This window comes from Herpailurus yagouaroundi, unplaced genomic scaffold (assembly GCF_014898765.1).
Source record: "Herpailurus yagouaroundi ecotype Mexico unplaced genomic scaffold, PumYag 355, whole genome shotgun sequence".
In the NCBI taxonomy this organism is placed as follows: Eukaryota; Metazoa; Chordata; class Mammalia; order Carnivora; family Felidae; genus Herpailurus; species Herpailurus yagouaroundi.
Genome location: NW_024412572.1, coordinates 8,588,248 through 8,607,693, shown reverse-complemented (window position 1 = coordinate 8,607,693; position 19,446 = coordinate 8,588,248). Strand labels below are relative to the sequence as shown.

General features: G+C 45.0%; 1 protein-coding gene across 1 annotated transcript; it reads left to right on the top strand.

The window, feature by feature from the left end:
- The first annotated feature begins 364 nt into the window (after positions 1-364).
- Positions 365-18,176, top strand: HDHD5 (haloacid dehalogenase like hydrolase domain containing 5). The gene is made up of 8 exons (XM_040462586.1): positions 365-505; positions 6,193-6,396; positions 7,456-7,568; positions 9,612-9,705; positions 11,038-11,071; positions 13,242-13,416; positions 16,905-17,093; positions 17,282-18,176. Exons 1-8 carry the CDS (start codon positions 380-382, stop codon positions 17,613-17,615), a joined length of 1,269 nt encoding a protein of 422 aa, XP_040318520.1. The 5' UTR covers positions 365-379; the 3' UTR covers positions 17,616-18,176.
- The last annotated feature ends 1,270 nt before the right edge of the window (positions 18,177-19,446 follow it).

Here is a 19,446-nt window from a genome sequence, read left to right as displayed (position 1 = left end):
TGTCCGTCTACTAAGGGCCAGACTTGGCCTGCGCCTCTTCGCTCCAACAGAACCCCCACCACGGCCCGCCGGGCAAGCACTTTCTGCACCTGGTTGAGTCCCGGCCCCTGTTCCTGCCGCTGCCCCTGGCCTGCCCCGCCCCGCTCGTGCTCAACCCCGTGCCCAGCTTGACTCAGAACTCAGTCACACCCCTAGCCCCAACTGGCTCGCGCCTCACCGGGCTTCCAGACACGGACACAAGACTACAACTCCCGAGATGTCTCGGGCACCGATCGGCCCGAGAGCTCCCCGGCCGCTGATTGGCTGCGCAGCGGGGACGTGGGCGGGGACGGCCGCGGGCCTTGGCGACTGTCTGCACGTGCGCGCGACGGGCGGCCGGATGGCTGTGCTCCGCAGCCTGGCGGCGGTCGGTGCGGTGCCGGGGCTCTGGTGGGGGGCGGCGCGCGCGGCGGCGGGGCTCCGGGGCCGCTGCCCCAGAAGAGGTTACGCCGCGGACTCCGCACAGGTGAGAAAGTCCAGGTTCCCACCGAGCAGGTCCTCAGGGCTGGGGATGGGGCCGGAGCCGCCGGGAGGGAGGGAGGGAGGGGCCGGGCCACTCCGGCATCCCCGGCCTCCTGGGAAATGGCTTTTACTAGGCCACTGACCTCGGTGCGCTTCGTTCTTTCCCAGAGCACGAGTGTCCCTGGCGCGTCCCGCCTCCCCCTCAGTCAGGGGATTTGCCGTGCCTTCGGCCTGAAAGAAAAGTTACTCCAGCTAGAGAATGAACAAAACAAACCCAAAACGCGCACCAGGATTGTTTCTTGGCCGTTCGCTGCTTTCGTCTCCAAAGTTACTCCGCAATTTCTGTGTTTCTGTTTTCCTGGTCAGAGTGTGATTCTTGCATTTCCTCTGTGATTTTTCAGGATGAGAATCTTTCGGTTTTGATATTTCAGCTACATTTGAAAGAGATTTGGGGACTCGCGATAGACTCCCCTCTGGGATCCGCGCCTATATAAACGGACAGCCCAGAGATAAATGTGGGTTTTGTGCGACTTTTTTTACTTTGGTTCCATTCGCTTGTGGGCCGTGCTTATAATGAGCCTCTGTTACATGCAGAATGTAGGGGAAGCTCTGAGGGGCTAGAGGAAGAGAACTGGTGCAGGGTCTCCAATTTGTCCCGGTGCTTAAGTGATAATTCCACAACTTTGGAGGTAGATATAACCCTGCAGTAAGGAAGCTGAAGCTTGGAGCTTGGAGTCAAGTTTTTAAGTACTTTTCTTTGTAAGGTCAAACAGCTGGTGGACAACTGTGCCAGGACCGTAATAAGGCAGGTAGTCAGATCTGGCACCCTCACTTCCCCCTGGGCCATTTGTCTTTTTTTTTTTTAAGAGGATCACTTTGTTTTCTAAAATCACAATTTCTGTGTGTAATGATGATAATATACATTTATGTAGTGCTTTCACGGTAACCCTTTGATAATTTTAAATACTTATTTTTAAAAACAGCACTTTGTGCCACACACTTCACAATTACTAATATATACAATTTTTATGACAACTCTATGAGGTAAGTACTGTTATTCCATTTTACAGATGGAGGGACTGAAGCACAGAGAGGTTAAGCAACTTTCCCAAGGGTGTACAGCTGGTAAGTGGTAGAATCCGGAATCCAGGGCAGTATGGTGCCAGAGTCCTAGCTCCTAACAGCTATGTTATCACTGTTCTCATTTTTGCATATGGAGCAGCTAAGATTCAAAGAAGTTAAGTGACTTGACTAGTGCCACAGAGCTAAAAGTGGCCATGCTGGAAGCATGGAATGAGACTATTTTGGTAAAAGGACTTTTTGTCTTATAACGATTGTATTGACTCTAGCGTCTTTGCAGGTGATATTTCCAAGTGACTTTCTGATAGAGTAGAAAAAGGGAAGAAAGGCATGTAGCATCAGCATTTCAGAGTACTAGCTTTAGAATTGAATCCTGCCTATACTGTTTACTAAATGACTTAAGGCAAATTACTTAGCTTCCTAAGCTTCAATTTCTCCATCTATGTATTGAGGATATTACTTACCATGCAGTGTTTTTGTAAGAATATCTGTAGGGTATTTTCTCTGATATATGTAGGGTACTTTGCACAATGACTGGCAGATAGTAAGTTCTCTTAAATGTGGAAGTGATTGGAGTAGACAGTAAAGTAAACAGTTCTAATGCTGTTGTTGAAAACATACCAAACCAATTCCAGGTTAGAAGCAAAAATACAAAGGAACATCTTAGTAGTCCCTTCACTTTAAACTAATCTTAAAACCACACATTTTGGGGCACCTGGGTAGCTCAGTTGGTTAAGTGTCTTGACTTCGGCTTAGGTCATGATCTTGCGGCCAGTGAGTTTGAGTCCTGCATCAGACTCTGACAGCTCAGATTCAGGATTCCATGCCCCTCCCCTTTCTCTGTCTGTCTGTCTGTCTGTCTGTCTGTCTCTCTCTCAAAAATAAACATTAAAAATAAAACCCAAACCTAAACCATACATTTTATCAGTGCCACAGATAAGAACTTTAGGATTTGGCCTAATACCCAGGACTAATTAAAAACAAAAGATAACAAAACAAGTGATAGCAGAAGAAAAATCAGAACACAGATACAGAAGAGAATGAAAAGAAAAATGAAAAAAAAAATAAAGGAGAAGGTCTCTTTCTATATAGATAACTTCATTTAAAGAACTTAATAAACTTTATTTTTTAGAAAAATTTTAGGTTTACAGAAAAATTGAACAGAAACTGTAGAGGAATCTTATATATATTCCCCCTTCCCCCAGTTTCCTGTGTTACTAATATCTGGGTGTTAATGTGGCACATTTGTTACAATTGTACCTTCACTTTCTTGTTACTGAGTGCTTGGTTTCTCTGTATACATTCATCTAAGGGTTGGAGGTGTATGATTACTCATTTATATAGTTAGAGATGAGGGAGCCTTAAAGACATTGCTAAATTGTCCTGAAAAAGGTTTTCGGTAGCAGGGTCTGTGGATTCTTATTTCTAAGAGAGCAACTTTTGTGGCTATTTAGGATATGGGCATTAAAACTATGTATGGTTAAATTTTGTAGCCATCAGCACAAATGAGACATTTTATTTTTTTTTTAACTATGTAAGTTTTCAAAAATCCAAAACCAGTAATATGAACCCATATAACCATCTCCCAGATTTAGCAGTTAATGACAGTTTGCCACACTTGCTTTGTTTATGTTCCTCCCCTCTCTTTTTTTCCAGTGTTAAGCTTTTATTTTTTTATTTTTTGTTTTTTCCAGCTGTAAGATTTTAAAATGAATTGCTGATTTCTTATCACTTTACCCTCAGATTCTTCTGTGTGTAGAAATGACATTTAAACATAACTACAATGCTGTCATACCTAACAACATTAGTAATTCCTTAATATAACTTAATATCCTATCCTTTTATTTTAATGTTTATTTTTGAGAGAGAGAGAGAGGGAGGAAGGGGCAGAGCGAGAGGGAGAGGGAGAATCCCAAGCAGGCTCCGCGCTGTCAGTGCAGAGCCCTCTGCAGGGCTTGATCCCACGACTTTGAGATCATGACCTGTGCTGAAATTGAGAGTTGGACACTTAACTGACTGAGCCACCCAGGTGCCCCCTAAACAATTTTTTTTAATTTAAGTAATCTCTTTCCTCAATGTGGGGCTTGGGGTCAAGAGTCACATGCTCCACCAACTGAGCCAGCCAGGCGTCCAAAGAATGATTTTTTTTAAAAAAAGGACAACGTTCAAAGTGCCTGATTGGCTCAGTAGGAGGAGCATGTGACTCTTTATCTCAGGGTTGTGTGTTGTAGCCCCATGTTAGGTGTAGAGATTACTAAAAAAAAATAAATAAACTTAAAAAGGACAATGTTCAACTTTATAAGTTCCAAGAAATACATATTGAGAGAGATACCATTATTTTTAAACTTTTAAATTAACAGGACCTTTGATAATTAACAAACTCTTTGATACATATGAAAATTATTATCGGCAAGCATAAAGTGCATTACCAGTGGCTGTGTAAGTTGACACATGTTTTTATTTTTTTACTTTAAGCTTTAAGTTTGTTTATTTATTTTGAGAGAGAGAGAGAGAGAGAATGAGCAAGGGAGGGGCAGAGAGAGGGGGACATAGAGGATCCGAAGCAAGGAGAGCCTGATGCGGGACTTGAACCCATGAACTGTGTGTGATATCATGACTTGAGCTGAAGGCCGATGCTGAACCGACTGAGCCACCCAGGTGCCCCATTTTTATTTTATTTTAGTATTTATTTATTTTTGAGAGAGAATGAGAGAGCGCATGTGAGTGAGCGCACAAGCAGGGGAGGGGCAGAGAGAGAGAAGGAGACAGAGAATCCAAAGCAGGCTCCAGACTCTAAGCTGTCAGTGCAGAGCCCAATGTGGGGCTCAAACTCATGAACCGTGAGATATCATGACCTGGGTTGAAGTTGGACATTTAACCAACTGAGCCATCCAGGTACCCTGATACATGTTTTTAGAAAACGTTTGTCAATAGGTTACACATCATTAAAATGTTTGTACTCTTTTTTTTTAAGATGATTTTATTTTATTTTTAAATGTTTATTTATTTTTTAGAGGGGGGAGGGGACAGAGATGGGGACAGAGGCTCTGAAGCAAGCTCTGTACTGACAAGAAGCCTGATGTGGGGGCTTGAACTCATGAATTGTGAGATTATGACCTGAGCCAAAGTCAGTTACTCAATTGACTGAGCCACCCAGGAGTCCCAAAATGTTTGCATTCTTGACTTTTTTTTTTTAAGTGTATTTATTTATTTTGAGAGAGAGAACACAAGCAGGGGAGAGGCAGAGAGAGAGAGGATCCCAAGTAGGCTCCATGCCCCAGCATGGGGCTTGATCCCACAGACTGCGAGATCATGACCTGAGCCGAAATCAAGAGTCAGACACTTAACTGACTGGGCCACCCAGGTGCCCCTGCACTCTTGACTTATTACTCCTACTTTTATGAATCTAGCTTAAGGAAAAACCAGTAATCATGAAGAAGTTCTTTATAACATTATTCATAGTAGCAAAAATGTAGGAAAACGTAAGTATCCAAAATAGGGGGAAATATAATGTTAGTGGAGTATTCACTGAGAATTATGTAGCTAGAAATGATGTTTAGGAGATAGAACTATGTATATTGATATGGAAAGATAAATAAGAGATACCAAAAGGTATCTAAAAAAAAAAGGTCAGAAGGAAAAGAAAATAAAATATAATGCCATTGTGTGTTAGTTAACAGATAGGAAGTTATTACTATAGATTTATAAAAAGTTCCTGGAAACATACAAGATAGGAAACAGCACTAAGTGGAAGAAGGAGACAAGAAACTTGAGAAATTTTTTATATCATCTATAGCAATTGAATTTTTTTTTTTAACTTCGTGTGTGTTGTAATAAAATTGTAAAAGATGATTATGAAGGCTGTTGTAACAGATAAAAATATTTGAATGTCAAGCAAGAAGAACAGGGTGTAAAATCGAACATATAAAGTGTTGTCGTAGCTATGTGATAAGCATAAGAATAGAAAAAGAAGAGTCTATGGTTATACCACCCTGAACACACCCAATCTCATCTGAAATCAGAAGCTAAGCAGGGTCAGGCCTGGTTAGTACTTGGATGGGAGAAAACAAAGAGATGAGATTGGTTATGTTAAAGTGCTGGAATGTTTTTGAATTTCTGTATTTTCCACTTAAAAATTCTTTTATATTAATTATGTAAAGATAGTTTTAACCAAATACTTATATCCTTAAAAATACATGACAAGGGACTAATTCATTTTTATAGATGGATTTGCCTTATCAGAAATCCCATGTCCTCATTTTCTTTTTCTTTTTTTTTTTTTTTTAATGTTTATTTATTTTTGATAGAGACAGAGCATGAGCAGGCAAGGAGCAGAGAGAGGGAGACACAGAATCTGAAGCAGCTCCGGGCTCTGAGCTGTCAGCACAGAGCCCGACGCAGGGCTCGAACTCACAAACCACAAGATTATGACCTGAGCTGAAGTCAGATGCTTAACCAATTGAGCCACCCAGGCGCCCTCCATGTCCTCATTTTCTATTCAAAGCTCTAGGTGACCTGGGGATAATGAGGCACACCACTTTGTAAGGGTCTTTTCCTTCTTCCCCTTTGCCTCTTGACTCACGCTGTGGTGATTCTCTTTCCACTGTGCAGAGCGCGCCCACTTTTGGGTTCCTGTTGGACATCGATGGAGTGCTGGTGCGGGGTCACAGAGTGATCCCTGCTGCTCTGGAAGCATTCCGTAGACTGGTGAACTCTCATGGGCAGCTGCGGGTGCCCGTGGTCTTTGTCACGAATGCTGGGAACATCTTACAACAGAGCAAAGCCCAGGAGCTGTCAGCCCTGCTGGGGTTCAAGGTGAGGCAGGTGGAGACATCGAAGCCCAAAGACGTGGTTCTGGTGGCACCCCCCTTCCAACTCTAAGCTGCCTTTCCTGGGTTCGGGCAGTGTTGCATAGCCCTCAGGCATGGCCAGTTGGGTCAGTACTAGAAAATAACTTGAAGTTCAAGCTTAGACTCATGAGTAGAGCCTCATCAGCATGGGCATTTTTTTATATATCATTATGCGTTGAGCACAAAAATCCTGCCCATGGATTAGATAGTTTCAGTCTGCTGTCTTTATATCCATTTCTTTTCTAGGCACCAGGATTGTCTGTTTTGGATTGTCAGCCCCTGGAAAGCAAGGGTCACATTTTCCTAAATCTCTGTATACCAGGTGGCACTCTTGTTTCTCATAAATAAGTTGTACACAACTGAATGAACACTGTCCCCCAAAAGCAGTCCCTTTTTGCCCATTTGGAGCTCCACTTGGTGTATCAACATTGACACATCCTTCTTTGTTAAGGGTGGATTTAGTTTTTGGAAACAGCCCTTTGGAACCAAAAGAATAAATAAAGTGGCTGATTGACTGGGTTCAACATTGCTTGGGGGTGAATGCAGACCAAAAGAGTACAACTGGTTCCCTTCTGTGCCTTCCAGAGAGGGTTCCAAAAACATTGTGAATATTGGCTGCATTGTTGGAGTTTGTATTATATAAATGTTAAAAAGTTAAGTCTTTAGGTAGAACTGAAAACAGAAAGTCAAAGTCAGAGGCATATTTCTGTGACGATGACAAAGAACATGCACATAAACCCTGTGGTCTCCAGTTGGAGGAACTGAGAACAGGTTTGGTGAGTGGTCAGAACCCACGACTAATGGCATTTCCTGCTTGTTTGTTTTTTGTGGCAAGAGCCAAAGTAGGTTCTTTTCACACCTGTTTGGGTAGTGTCTAGAAGTGTCCAGGTGCCAGAAAAGGCTGCCCCCACCTTTTTTCTGCACAGATTTTTTTCCTTTCTAAGTGAAAGAAGCCACCTATCTCCCCATTATTTTCAACTGTTGTGTCACCTCTGCTGTCCTCTGTCTTTGGCTGTCTGTACAGGTGGAGCCAGACCAAGTCATTCTCTCTCACAGCCCCATGAAGCTCTTCTCCCAATATCACAACAAGCGGATGCTGGTGTCTGGGCAGGGGCCCCTGGTGGAAAATGCCCGAGTGTATCCTTTTGGTGATTCTTGCTCTGGCTGAAGAGGAGAGGACAGGACTGGAGTTTTCCTTCCATGGCTGAGGGGGGACCATAGTGAGGTGTTCTGACTGCATGGTGCCAGAGCTTATGGGATATGTGGTAGGCTCTGGAGGGAGGGAGGATGGCTCCCAGGTATGGCCGGTCCTGGTTCCTGATAGTTTCCAAAAGCCAGCCCACTGAATTGGAATCTACTGGGGAGCTTAAAATACAGGTTCTTGGGGGCACTTGGGTGGCTCACTTGGTTAAGTGCCTGATTTTGGCTCAGGTCATGATCTCACAGTTTATGGGTTCAAGCCCCGCATCAGGCTGTATGCTGACAGCTCAGAGCCTGGAGCCTGCTTCTCGGATTCTGTGTCTCCCTTCCCTCTCTCTCTCTGCGCCTCCCCTGCTCATGCTTTCTTTCTCTCAAAAATAAATAAACTTAAAAAATATATATATAGATTCTTGGTTTACTAGGTCTGAGATTAAAAATCAGCAATCCAGGGGCGCCTGGGTGGCACAGTCGGTTGAGCGTCCGACTTCAGCCAGGTCACGATGTCGCGGTCCGTGAGTTCGAGCCCCGCGTCAGGCTCTGGGCTGATGGCTCAGAGCCTGGAGCCTGTTTCCGATTCTGTCTCCCTCTCTCTCTGCCCCTCCCCCGTTCATGCTCTGTCTCTCTCTGTCCCAAAAATAAATAGTTGAAAAAAAAAATTAAAAAAAAAAATCAGCAATCTGTATGTTAAAAGAGAAAACTAATTAGGTTTGGGAACGACTGCTCTAGCGTTGTTCTTTGGGGTGCTCAATCAACTTATCAACTAATATCTGCAGTGAACCTTTTGGGTGTGTGTACACTCAAGAGGCAGAAGACTTGGTCCCTGTACTCAAGCAGCTTATTCATTTGCTCATTTTGTGAACCTGTGTTGAGCACTTCCTCTGTACCAGCCCTGTGCTGTGTGCTCTGCAGGGGCAGGGAGACCAAGAGAAGCACATGGGGTTGTGTCTTCCTCAAAAGGTTCATGCTTGAGGAGGTAGGAGTAGCACACCCAGAAAGGATGCAGGAGTGTTTAAGATGATACATGATTGAAGACCAAGGAGTGCAGTACAGGTTCTGAGAGTCACAGGTGTTGGGAAGGGAGGATCTGGGAGTGGGAATGACTGGTGGCTTCATGGAGGGATGTGGCTGTGCCACGGGAGATGGTTTTGGTTTTCCATGCGGGGAAGGAGGTAAGGATGCTGAAGAGAGCAGGGAAGACATGGATCCCCAAAGCAGGAGATTAGATTGGGACAGGGTGGGGAATGAGAAGAGGAAGAGTGGTGTCTCGGAAAGGGAACCTCAGAAGTAAGGGCAAGAGGCCAGCGAACTTACTTATGTGGGCAGGAGAGTCATTGCAGGTGTTGTTGCTGTTAGGGTGATCTAATGGAAGCATTTTTGAGAGATTCATTTTGAAAGTAATCTGAAACCATGCCCAGTTAAGATTTTAAGTGGGAATTGAGGGCAAGAAAATGGAGGCAGGTCTTGGAGAGGTGAGGTTGGTTGGCACTGGCATTCCACTCTTCGTGGCCTCCCCAAACTGTCTGAATCTGGCTTCTCCTCAAGAGTTAGCTCACGTCTGACTTCTCTAGACTCTGTCCAGCTACCAGCCCGCTGAGGAGTCTCCTCTTTTGAACTCAACACATGTGGCAGCACTGTTCACAGAGTGCTGGTTTAAATGGGCCCTGGGCATGTAGTGAGCTTGAGGCCAGAGATTCTTGTGTGCTTCTGAGCCCTGGTAGTGCCCAGCATAGGACCTGGCACCGGAGTGTGCCCAGTGACCACCGATGCATTCAGTGATGGTGTGCATACATGCTCTGCCTGTGCAGTCATGGCTTGTCCTCCAGGATTGCCATGGGCCTTGCGGGGCTGTGTCTGGGCTCTCACTGGTTTACTCCTGTCTGGGGATTGGGTGGACTAGTTTGGTTGGGACTGTGTTGGTTCCCCTCACCTTAGAGGCATCTCCCAGAAGTGTCCAGCTTTGCTTTCCTAATCTTGCTGTAGACTGGGCTTTGAGAATGTGGTTACTGTGGATGAGCTGCGAATGGCCTTTCCTGTGCTTGACATGGTGGATCTCCAGCGGCGGCCAAAGACCACGGTAATAATGAGCATGCTCCTGGGTGTCTTGTGTTTAGTTTTGTCCTCTTATTCCCCACATGGGTTCTTCTTACCAGCCTTGCAACCCCTCCCACTAAGAACTTCATCTTATCCATCTTGGAGAGGCATATCTGGCCAAGGATTTTGTTCCCCAGATACACAAGGATGGCCCAGAAGAGCAACTGGCTCCTAAGGGCTTTCCTTTCTGCATCGTTTGTAATTAGCTGAGAATCCCTTTCAAAGCCTTAGCATTTCCAGTGAGGAGTTTTATATTTTACAAACTGGCTTTTTGAGTATTGCTTGGGAGAATCATTAACCTTTGTGAAATTAATCATTGCTGCTACTTTACACTGAAGCTTGCTGTGGAAAGTTGTCCTTATGAGAAACAGCTTGCTTTTAAAAGTAACCAGCAATTCTGAGTATGTCCATATTCCTTGTGGGTTTGGCTCTTATTTGAACCACTGGTTTGACTTGTTATCTCTTCTGATCACTAGTTACGGAGCCTCTCGTTGATCTTTTAGAGTATGACTGCCTGCCCTTGATGGCCTTTGGCCCCCCTTTCTCATGTGAACTCTATGTCATATGGCCTACAGTTTAAGTCAAACCACTGTCAAAATATGGAAAAATGTAGTTATAAACAAACAAGCTTAACTTTTGTTTATGTAGCCTTAGTCCTTTCTCTGGAACTTTCTGATTGAATAGAGCACTTCATTGCCTTTGAAAGCTTTCTTCTAGGACCATGGAAATTATGTGGAGAACTCGAATGTCAGAGTTGGAACAGATCTTAGAGCAGCTCAGAGACTGAGCCCCGTGCAGAGGAAAGGACCTGCCCCAGGTCACATAGCTGGTTAGTAGTAGTGCCAGGACTAATAGTCTAGAAAAGGAACGGACTCCAGGAGATTGGTAAACTGAAGACTCCTGCCTCCTCATCTCATGTTGAGAGAAATGGTCCATCATGCCCTGATGGCCTCCCTTTTCTCCATAGGCTTACCTTCATTTGAGCTACCTGATTCTAGACTCTTGCTTGGCTTATAACTTACCTCCTGTCCTGAAGAAGGACAGCTGACTAGCCCTTCCTCCTGGGAGACTTTCATATGTGGGTTCCCTCAGACTGTTCTGTGGTAGCCCTGCTCTTTCTCTCTTTACTTTTCTTTGTAAATTTTCTTCCTCAGTCCTATCTGGCTTCTCCTTGGCTTGGACTAGGCCTGGGGGTGGTCTTTGATCTGTCTAAAGTGTGTCTTTCCTCCTGCTACCCCTTGAAACTGGTTGTGTGGCTGTCTGGTAGTGGACTGCGACTGTGGCATTAATGGGCCTATTCTTTGTCTCTTGGCAGCCCCTTCTAAGGAACGACTTCCCTGCCATTGAAGGTAATGAGGTCCTCTGCTGGGATGGATAGGCGTGGCTCTGGGTGCTTCTCCTTTTGGCCTTCCAGGCTGTCCTAGTGCCGCTCTGTGCCTACAGACTGGTAGGGTTGCTAGGGGCATTGGATGTCAGGTCGTCTGGGTTCTAGTCTCAGATCTGCCACTTACTACCTCTGAGACATTTGTTTTTAATCTTTCCTTCCCCATGTCACTTGCCTTAGTATTCCAGAAAAATTGTAAGTGTAGAAAATCTTAGCATGGAAAGGCCCCCAGAGGTTATCTAAACCAGCGTTTCACAGCTCCATTAAACCCAGTTCTCCCTTGTATAACAAAAATACCATAATGTCCTCTTTACTACTCTGCAGTGAAGTTCACTGATACTGTATATTAATTGAATACATACTGAATAATACTGTATATTAAAAATTAACTAGTTCAACGTAAACCCTATTTATGTATATATGTATGTATGTATGTATGTATGTATGTATGTATTTTGAGAGAGAGTGCGTGAGTCGGGGAGGGGCAGAGAGAGGGAGACAGAGAGAGAATCCCAAGCCGGCTCCGCACCATCAGTGCAGAGCCCAATGCGTGGCTTCAGACCACGAGCCATGAGATCATGACCTGAACCAAAGTCAGACACTTAACTGACTGAACCACCTAGCTGCCCCTAAAGCCCTAATTGTAAGAGGGAGAGATAAAACAAACATTTTTTAGTAAGGTAATATGTACTTCAACATGTAAATGATTATTCAAGAAGACATAATAAAGTAGTGAAATAATAATACAAAACATGGAATCACCATGAATGTTACAGCTACAAATGCAGCCTGATATAAGTGTGATAGGTGTGATATAGGTGTGTTTTATTTGTGACTCAGAAATTAGGGGCAGCATTGTCATTGGTGAAGTGATTTTCCAAAATAGGGAACAGCTATTGGTAAAGTTTTGGAAAGATAAAGTGCAGTCTTTTCTTGACTTACATGATAGTTGCATTTTTGGAAAATGAGTGTGTATGAAAACTCTACCAAAAAATACTTTATGTTTACATGTAGAATTAAATTAGGGCTTAAGCTCAATTAATTATAAATAGGTTTTTCACCTTTGTGAATGTCAGATGGAACACTCAAATGTTAATAGGGGCCAGTTTTTGATTGTTTAGTAGGAGTGTCCTGAGCATCTAGCATTCTTGGCCCCCTCCCATGATCCCTTGCCATGATCATTACAATTAAAATACATCTTCCAGGGGTGTCTGGGTGACCTAGTCAGTTAAGAAACCAACTTCTGCTCAGGTCATGATCTCACAGTTCGTGGGTTTGAGCCCCGTGTTGGGCTCTGTGCTGACAGCTCAGAGACTGGACCCTGCTTCGGGTTCTGCGTCTCCCTCTCTCTCTGCTCTTCCCCCACTCGCTTGCTTTCTCTCTCTCTCTCTCTCTCAAAAATAATAAATAAACATAAAAAATAAAATACACCCTCCAATTTCTAGAACACCTCCCTAGGGGGCAGTACTTCCCCCTTGAGACCACCGGTTTTGTTCAGTCGCTGGCCTTGTAGCTTATATTGGCAGCTACCATTTGCTAAGTGCTGTGTGTCCAGCATGGGTTAAGTGCTTTATTACATCATTTTTATCCTAAACAATAGTAGGTATTGTTATTACATACTTGGGAAGGCCGAGGCTTAGAGAAGGTAAATAACTTGCCCACATTCACAAAGGAAAATTAACAGGGACTTGGAATGCAGGTCTGTGTCACTCTGGATCCCCCTGTCCTAGCTGTTAGGTTTACAGGCCTCTGGGGCTCAGAGAGAAGTGGCTGAGGAAGATGAGCCCTTTGCCAGGTACTTGTGAGTGAGGTGGTCAGGAGAGCATTAGTCCATCGGAGGATGCAGGCTTGAGACTTGGCTGCTGGTTTTCTTTGTTTTCACCTCTTCTGTGAAGTACTGGCGAATACAAGTGAAAGTGGGAGCCCTTAGGAAGTGCCTTCCTGGGTCCTGGGCTTTGTTCACCTTGGTGAATGGGTGAGTGGCTCTTTGAAGGCTGGTTCTGGGAACTGTGCCCTTGCAGGGGTGTATACTGTGGAGGAAGAGCTTGTGGTTGGGTGGTGCCAGCTGGCATCAGCTGGCCTTCTAAGGGCCTTCCTCCCTGCAACCCTCACCTCCATGCCTTTACTCTTTAAAGGGGTACTCCTCCTTGGGGAGCCAATCCGCTGGGAGACCAGCCTGCAGCTGATCATGGATGTCCTTCTCAGCAATGGGAACCCTGGGACTGGTCTGGCAACATTCCCCTATCCCCATCTTCCTGTCCTGGCCAGCAACATGGATCTCCTTTGGATGGCTGAAGCCAGGATGCCCAGGTGAGGACACAGAGTCTCTGGGTTTGACTGTGGTGGCCACTGCCATCTGTTGCCTGGGTGGTCCTGCTGACAGTTTCCTACCATCTGGGCGGTCAGTACTCTGGGTGGTCAGACCCCTGCCTGAGCAGAACCCATATTTGTCACAGAAACTTAATCTTCTGTGAGGATTTTCAATGGGTCACTTCTGATTATTAAATGAAAAGTATAGCTTACAGAACATTGAAGATATGTTGAGATGATCTTTAACGCATGATCTTTGCCCTCCAGAATCTTAACAGAACATGTTATTTTTTTTAAGATTTTTATTTTTTTTAAGTTTATATATTTTATTTTCAGAGGGAGAGAGAGAGAGGGAGAGAGAATCCCTAGCAGGCTCTGCACTGTGAGCCCAGAGCCTGATGTGGGGCTTGAACTCACGAACTGTGAAATCATGACCTGAGCCAAAATCAAGTCGGATACTTAACCGACTGAGCAACCCAAGTACCCCTTTTTTAAGATTTTTTATTTTTTAAAGTAATCGCTATCCCCAACGTGAGGCTTGAGCTCATGACCCCTAGACCAAGAGTTGTGCACTCCACCGACTGAGCCAGCTGGGCTCCTCCAGAACATGCTGTGTTTGCCTATGGAGCCCAAATGATGGATGACTTCTGAGGCCAGCAGTACAGCTGCTCCTTGCATTGTCCCTGTAGCACGAGTTCTTTGTTGTTTCTTTCTGTCCTTAAGATGTAGGGCGGGGTATGCAATAATTATTCTGATGATTGTGTAGGCCAGAGAGCTTGAGACCCAGTGGGTAAGTGACTTTCTCAAAGGCACATTGATATTGAGCAGGCCCATGTTCTCTCCTCAGCTGTTTAAACCTCATCTGGCGTGTCCTTTTTGGAGGCTAAGAACGGTCTAGGCAGCGCTTTTCCTAGCCCTTGAGGGCCTTCCTGGAAGGGCAGCTATGGCTATTGTGTACTGTATGGCTGCTCTTAATCTGCAGGCCCAAAGTCTAGAGTTTTCTTTCTCTGCTACTTACTGATTCCCAGTGCACTCTGTGAGTGATCCATCAACAGAGGGCAGCAGGCCCAACACTTGATGTGACTGAAGTCATGTCACTCATTAACTCCAAAGAGATGAGTGTTACAAGTGTTCCCTTGTTACTTTAAAAGATATATTTCTGCAGGGGCACTTGTGTGGCTCAGTCGGTTAAGCATCCAACTCTTGATTTTGTCTCAGTTCATGATCTCACAATATGAGATCGAGCCCTGCATCGGGGCTCTGAGCTGAGCATGGAGCCTGCTTAGGATTCTCTTTCTGTCTCTCTCTGTCTGCCCCCACTTGTGCTTTCTCTTTCTCTCTCAAAATAAATAAATATTTTATAAAACGTATATTTCTGCATGCTGAGGTTAGATATTTTTTCTGAAGTATTCTTCCTATAGTTAGTGTGTGCTGACACTAGGTGAGAGGGGTTTGGTTATGTAGGCTGGAACTGAATAGCCAGGGGCAAATTTCAGTTTATAAACTAAATTTGAGATTGATTTTCTTTCTTTTTTTTTTGTTAAGTGTTTTTATTTATTTATTGAAAGAGAGCGTGTGCAAGGGAGGGGCAGAGAGGGAGGGAGAGAGAGAATCCCAAGCAGGTTCTGCACTGTCAGTACAGAGCCCGACGCAGGGCTTGAACTTGTAAACTGTGAGATAATGACCTGAGCTGAAACCAAGAGTCGGACACTTAACCGACTAAGCCACCCAGGCACCCCGAGATTAATTTTCATTCAGTAATTTAAAAATTGAAAATAAAATTTGTCACATAAATAAGTGACACTGAAATACAAGTTTATTTGTTTTTTAATTATTTTTAAATTTTCTTCTTTTTTAAATATATAATTTATTGTCAAGTTAGCTAACATACAGAGTGTACAGTGTGCTCTTGGCTTTGGGGGTAGATTCCCATGGTTCATTGCTTACATACAACACCCAGTGCTCATCCCAACAAGTGCCTTCCTCAATGCCCATCACCCATTTTCCCAGCCCCCATCAACGCTCAGTTTGTTCTCTGTATTTAAGAGTCTCTTATGGTTTGCCTCCCTCTGTAACTTTTTTTTCCCTTTCCCTTCCCCCATGGTGTTCTGTTAACTTTCTCAAGTTCCACATATGAGTGAAAATATATGATATCTGTCTTTCTCTGACTGACTTCTTTCACTTAGCATAATACCCTCTAGTTCCATCCACGTGGTTGCAAATGGCAAAATTTCATTCTTTCTCATTGCCAAGTAGTATTCCATTGTATGGATATACCACATCTTCTTTATTCATCCGTTGATGCACTTTTGGGCTGTTTCCATACTTTGGGTATTGTTGAAAGTGTTGTTGTAAACATTGGGGTACTATGTGCCCCTATGCACCAGCACTCCTGTATCCTTTGGATAAATTCCTAGTAGTGCTATTGTTAGGTCGTAGGGAATTCTGTTTTTAATTTTTTGAGGAACCTTCACACTTTTCCCTAGTGGCTGCACCAGTTTGCATTCCCATCAACAGTGCAAGAGGGTTCTTGTTTCTCCACATCCTTGCCAGCATCTGTTGTTTCCTGAGTTGTTATTTTAGTCACTCTGACTGGTGTGAGGTGGTATCTCAATGTGGTTTTGATTTGTGAAATACAACTTTAATATGTTGGACAGTATCTGTTAAGATTTGGTTTAGCAGCCAGGGATGAAAACCCAAAACAAAAGTGTCTTAAACAAGATAGAAGTTTCTTTCTTTCTCATGTTAAAGAAGTATGTGGTAAGCAGTCCAGGGCTTGTGTGGAAGTCCCACCTATCTGGGACAGGCTCCCTCTGTCTTCCTGCTGTGCAAGCCTTGGCTCTTCACAGCATAATCCAAAATGGCTGCCTGAACTCCAGCCGCCATATCAGCATTCCAGGCAGCAGGAAGGAGTGGGGAAGGATGGAACAATTTTATACTCCCCAATTTTACACTTGCTAATAGTTTAGCCCAGCACTTCTGATTTCATTGACTCTTTGCCTGTAGCTTATTCACATGGCTGCTCACCTCGCTGCAGTGGAGGCAAGGGAGTACTTTTTACATCGGGTCACAATATGGTAAGCTGCAAATTGACACTGAGAAAGAAGGGGAGAATGGCAACCAGTAGTCTCCACAAATTTAAAGCTGAATTTAAACTTCAGTTTGTTGAGTCTTGACTGCTTGGGTTGTAATCCTAGCTCTGCCATGTTGAGCAAGTTACTTAATCTTTATGCCTCAGTCTTCTCACTGTAAATGAGGAGAATGACTGCTCTTTCATGGGGTTATTCTGAGAGGTAAGTGTGATATGCCATCTCTAGTGCTCAACAAATGTTAGTAGATAACAGCAGGTCATAAAAATAGGTAATGTCATTCTTACTAGAAATAAGTTCACTTATCTGTCACCAACAGGGTGCTGGAGTGTAAGGTATAGGGTCCTGCTTAGGGCCTGTGAGGGGAGGCCTGAACTGCTGAGCTCTCTTCTCTGACAGGTTTGGCCATGGCACCTTTTTGCTGTGCCTGGAAACCATTTACCGAAAAATGACGGGCAAAGAGCTGCGATACGAAGGCCTGATGGGCAAACCCAGCGTCCTCACTTACCAGTATGCAGAGGACCTGATCAGGCTGCAGGCGGAGAGGCGGGGCTGGGTGGCCCCCATTCGGAAACTCTATGCTATTGGGTAAGTGCTGCTCCAGCTTCTCATCCCTTTCAAGACTCCCCCTGCTCTTCCTCCATACCTGATCACTCCCTTGTTTCCTTGTATCAAATGCATGCCAGTTCCACAGCTGTCCTTCGCTTTCTTTACCTTGTAACACTGAACTGGGTTTTTTTTTCTCTTTCGTTTTCTGGTATGGCTACCCCTGCCAGTGATAATCCTATGTCTGATGTCTACGGTGCCAACCTGTTCCACAAGTACCTGCAGATGGTGAAGCATGATGGGGCAGAGAAGCAGGGGGCTGGTGGCTTGTGGAGGCAACGACCCTCAGCGACGCAGAGCTGCGCCTCTATCCTGGTGTGCACTGGTGTGTACAATCCCAAGGGTCCAGAGCCTACCCAGCCTGTCCAGGGTGCAGAGGAGGCTCCATTCCACGGGCACCGGGACTTCAGCTTCAGCCCGGGGCTCATGGAGGCATCCCACATCGTGAATGATGTGAACGAGGCGGTGCAGCTGGTTTTCCACAAGGAGGGTTGGATTTTATAGTGAGGGCTGTGCATTGGAGGCAAGGGGGCAGGAGGGGCCCTGGAACATTACGGGAGTCCTGTTGACTAGCTTCTGGCCTAGATCGCTGGGCATCAAGTCAGGGCTGCTTCCTGTGACACTTTCTGCCGCCCCACGGGGTGTTATTAACTGGTCACTTAGAAGAAGACACTGTTTTTCTTCTCCTGCTGGGCAATAGCCACAGAATTGTATCTGGGTAGCATTTTGGGTAGAACAGTCAGGATTTTCTGGGCTCAGTTCCTGTCTGATTCTCCTGGCAGTCTGACCTCAGGCTAGTTCCTTTACCTCTGTGCCTCAGTTTCATCTCTCATTTCAGTAGGGACTTCTGAAAAAAGGGGAAGTGGTAGGAAATAATGTGGAAATTTCTACAGAGCCTTGCCTGCATTGAAGGCACTACTACTACTACTGCGTCACTGCATGCCAGCAAGGTATGTCGCTAACACTAAGATACTGCTTTTTATTGTATTTTAGCTTATTGCCCAGAGACTTCTGGGCTTATTTTTTTTAATTGAAATAATCATAATAAAAATTCATTATGCTGTCTATTGTGAAGTGCTTCCTGGAAGGTACTAGAAAGTCCGGTGGGGGAAGAGTAGTGGGTGAGCAATGTGGGTGATCTTGAAGCAAAGAGATTGGTGCCATTTTGCTCCCATAAGGTGCTGATGTCTCTGCTTTCCTACCTCTGTTCTCCCTCCCACCACCAACCCACCCCCGACCTGCAAAGCCTGAGTCTGTCTAGGAATTAGTTATGCCCAGGCTTTGGTATATACTTGGCAACTTCTCTGATACGGAAAAAAAAGATCTTGCTTATGGTTTGTTCAGAAAGAACAAATCACACAGAATCCTGTGTGATTCTGGAAAGAATGTGTTTCTTATATTCCTTCCTCTACAAGCAATCCAATTTCACTTTCCATGGTCTGTGTTGCCAAATCCCTTGGTCATTTCTTGCCCTTGTGTTACTCCAGCAGTCATTTGCATGTGACACAAAGCTGATGACTCCCTCCCCTCTTCTCAAAATACTCTTTACTTCTCTGATATCTCACTGACTTCCTGACCCTTTTGTTTGGATGCCTGGTAGTCATTCAGAGGGAAAGAAACATAGGAGATTGAGAAGGAGTGGCCAGTGAAATAGAGTCACAAGAGTCTAGGAAGCTGAGTGAACATGTTTCACAAAGGAGGGAGTGATGAGCTGTGCTCACTCTAGAAGTATCAGAGCTTGGCTGTGTCCAAAGCTGAGTGCAGTCTGACCTTACTCCTAGCACCCTGAGCAGCCTGGGTCCTACTCTGGGTCCTGCTGCAGCCCCCGCCCCGTAGACACAGCACTGAAGATAGTAGGCTGAAGGCTTAGACACCCTTGTCTTCTCTCTCATCTCCTACGGCCAGTCCATCAGCACATCCTGCAACTTTGCCTTCAGAATGTACCCAGAGTGTGAGCATTTTCCAGCCTTCAATGCCTCCCTGCTCCAGACTGTTGGCTCCTCTGGCCTGCGTTGTTGCGGCACACTCCAGTCTGGCCTCCCTGCCTCATCTCCTCCTCCCTCCCCACTGCTTTCCACTCAGTAGCCCAGAAGCAAAATCCTAAGTTTGACCTCTTCTAGGATCAAAACCCTCCATGACTTTTCATCTCAGAGGAAAAGCCCACATTCTTTACTGCAGCACAAATGCCTCTACATGCTGTTCTTTCCCCTTCATGTTGTACTAGCCCTGCTGGCTCCCTTGCCAATCCATCATACCCATTCCTGCCCCCGGGGCTTCTGCACTCACGGTTCCCTCTGCCCTACTTCCACTGTCCACATGGCTCATTCTATCTCTT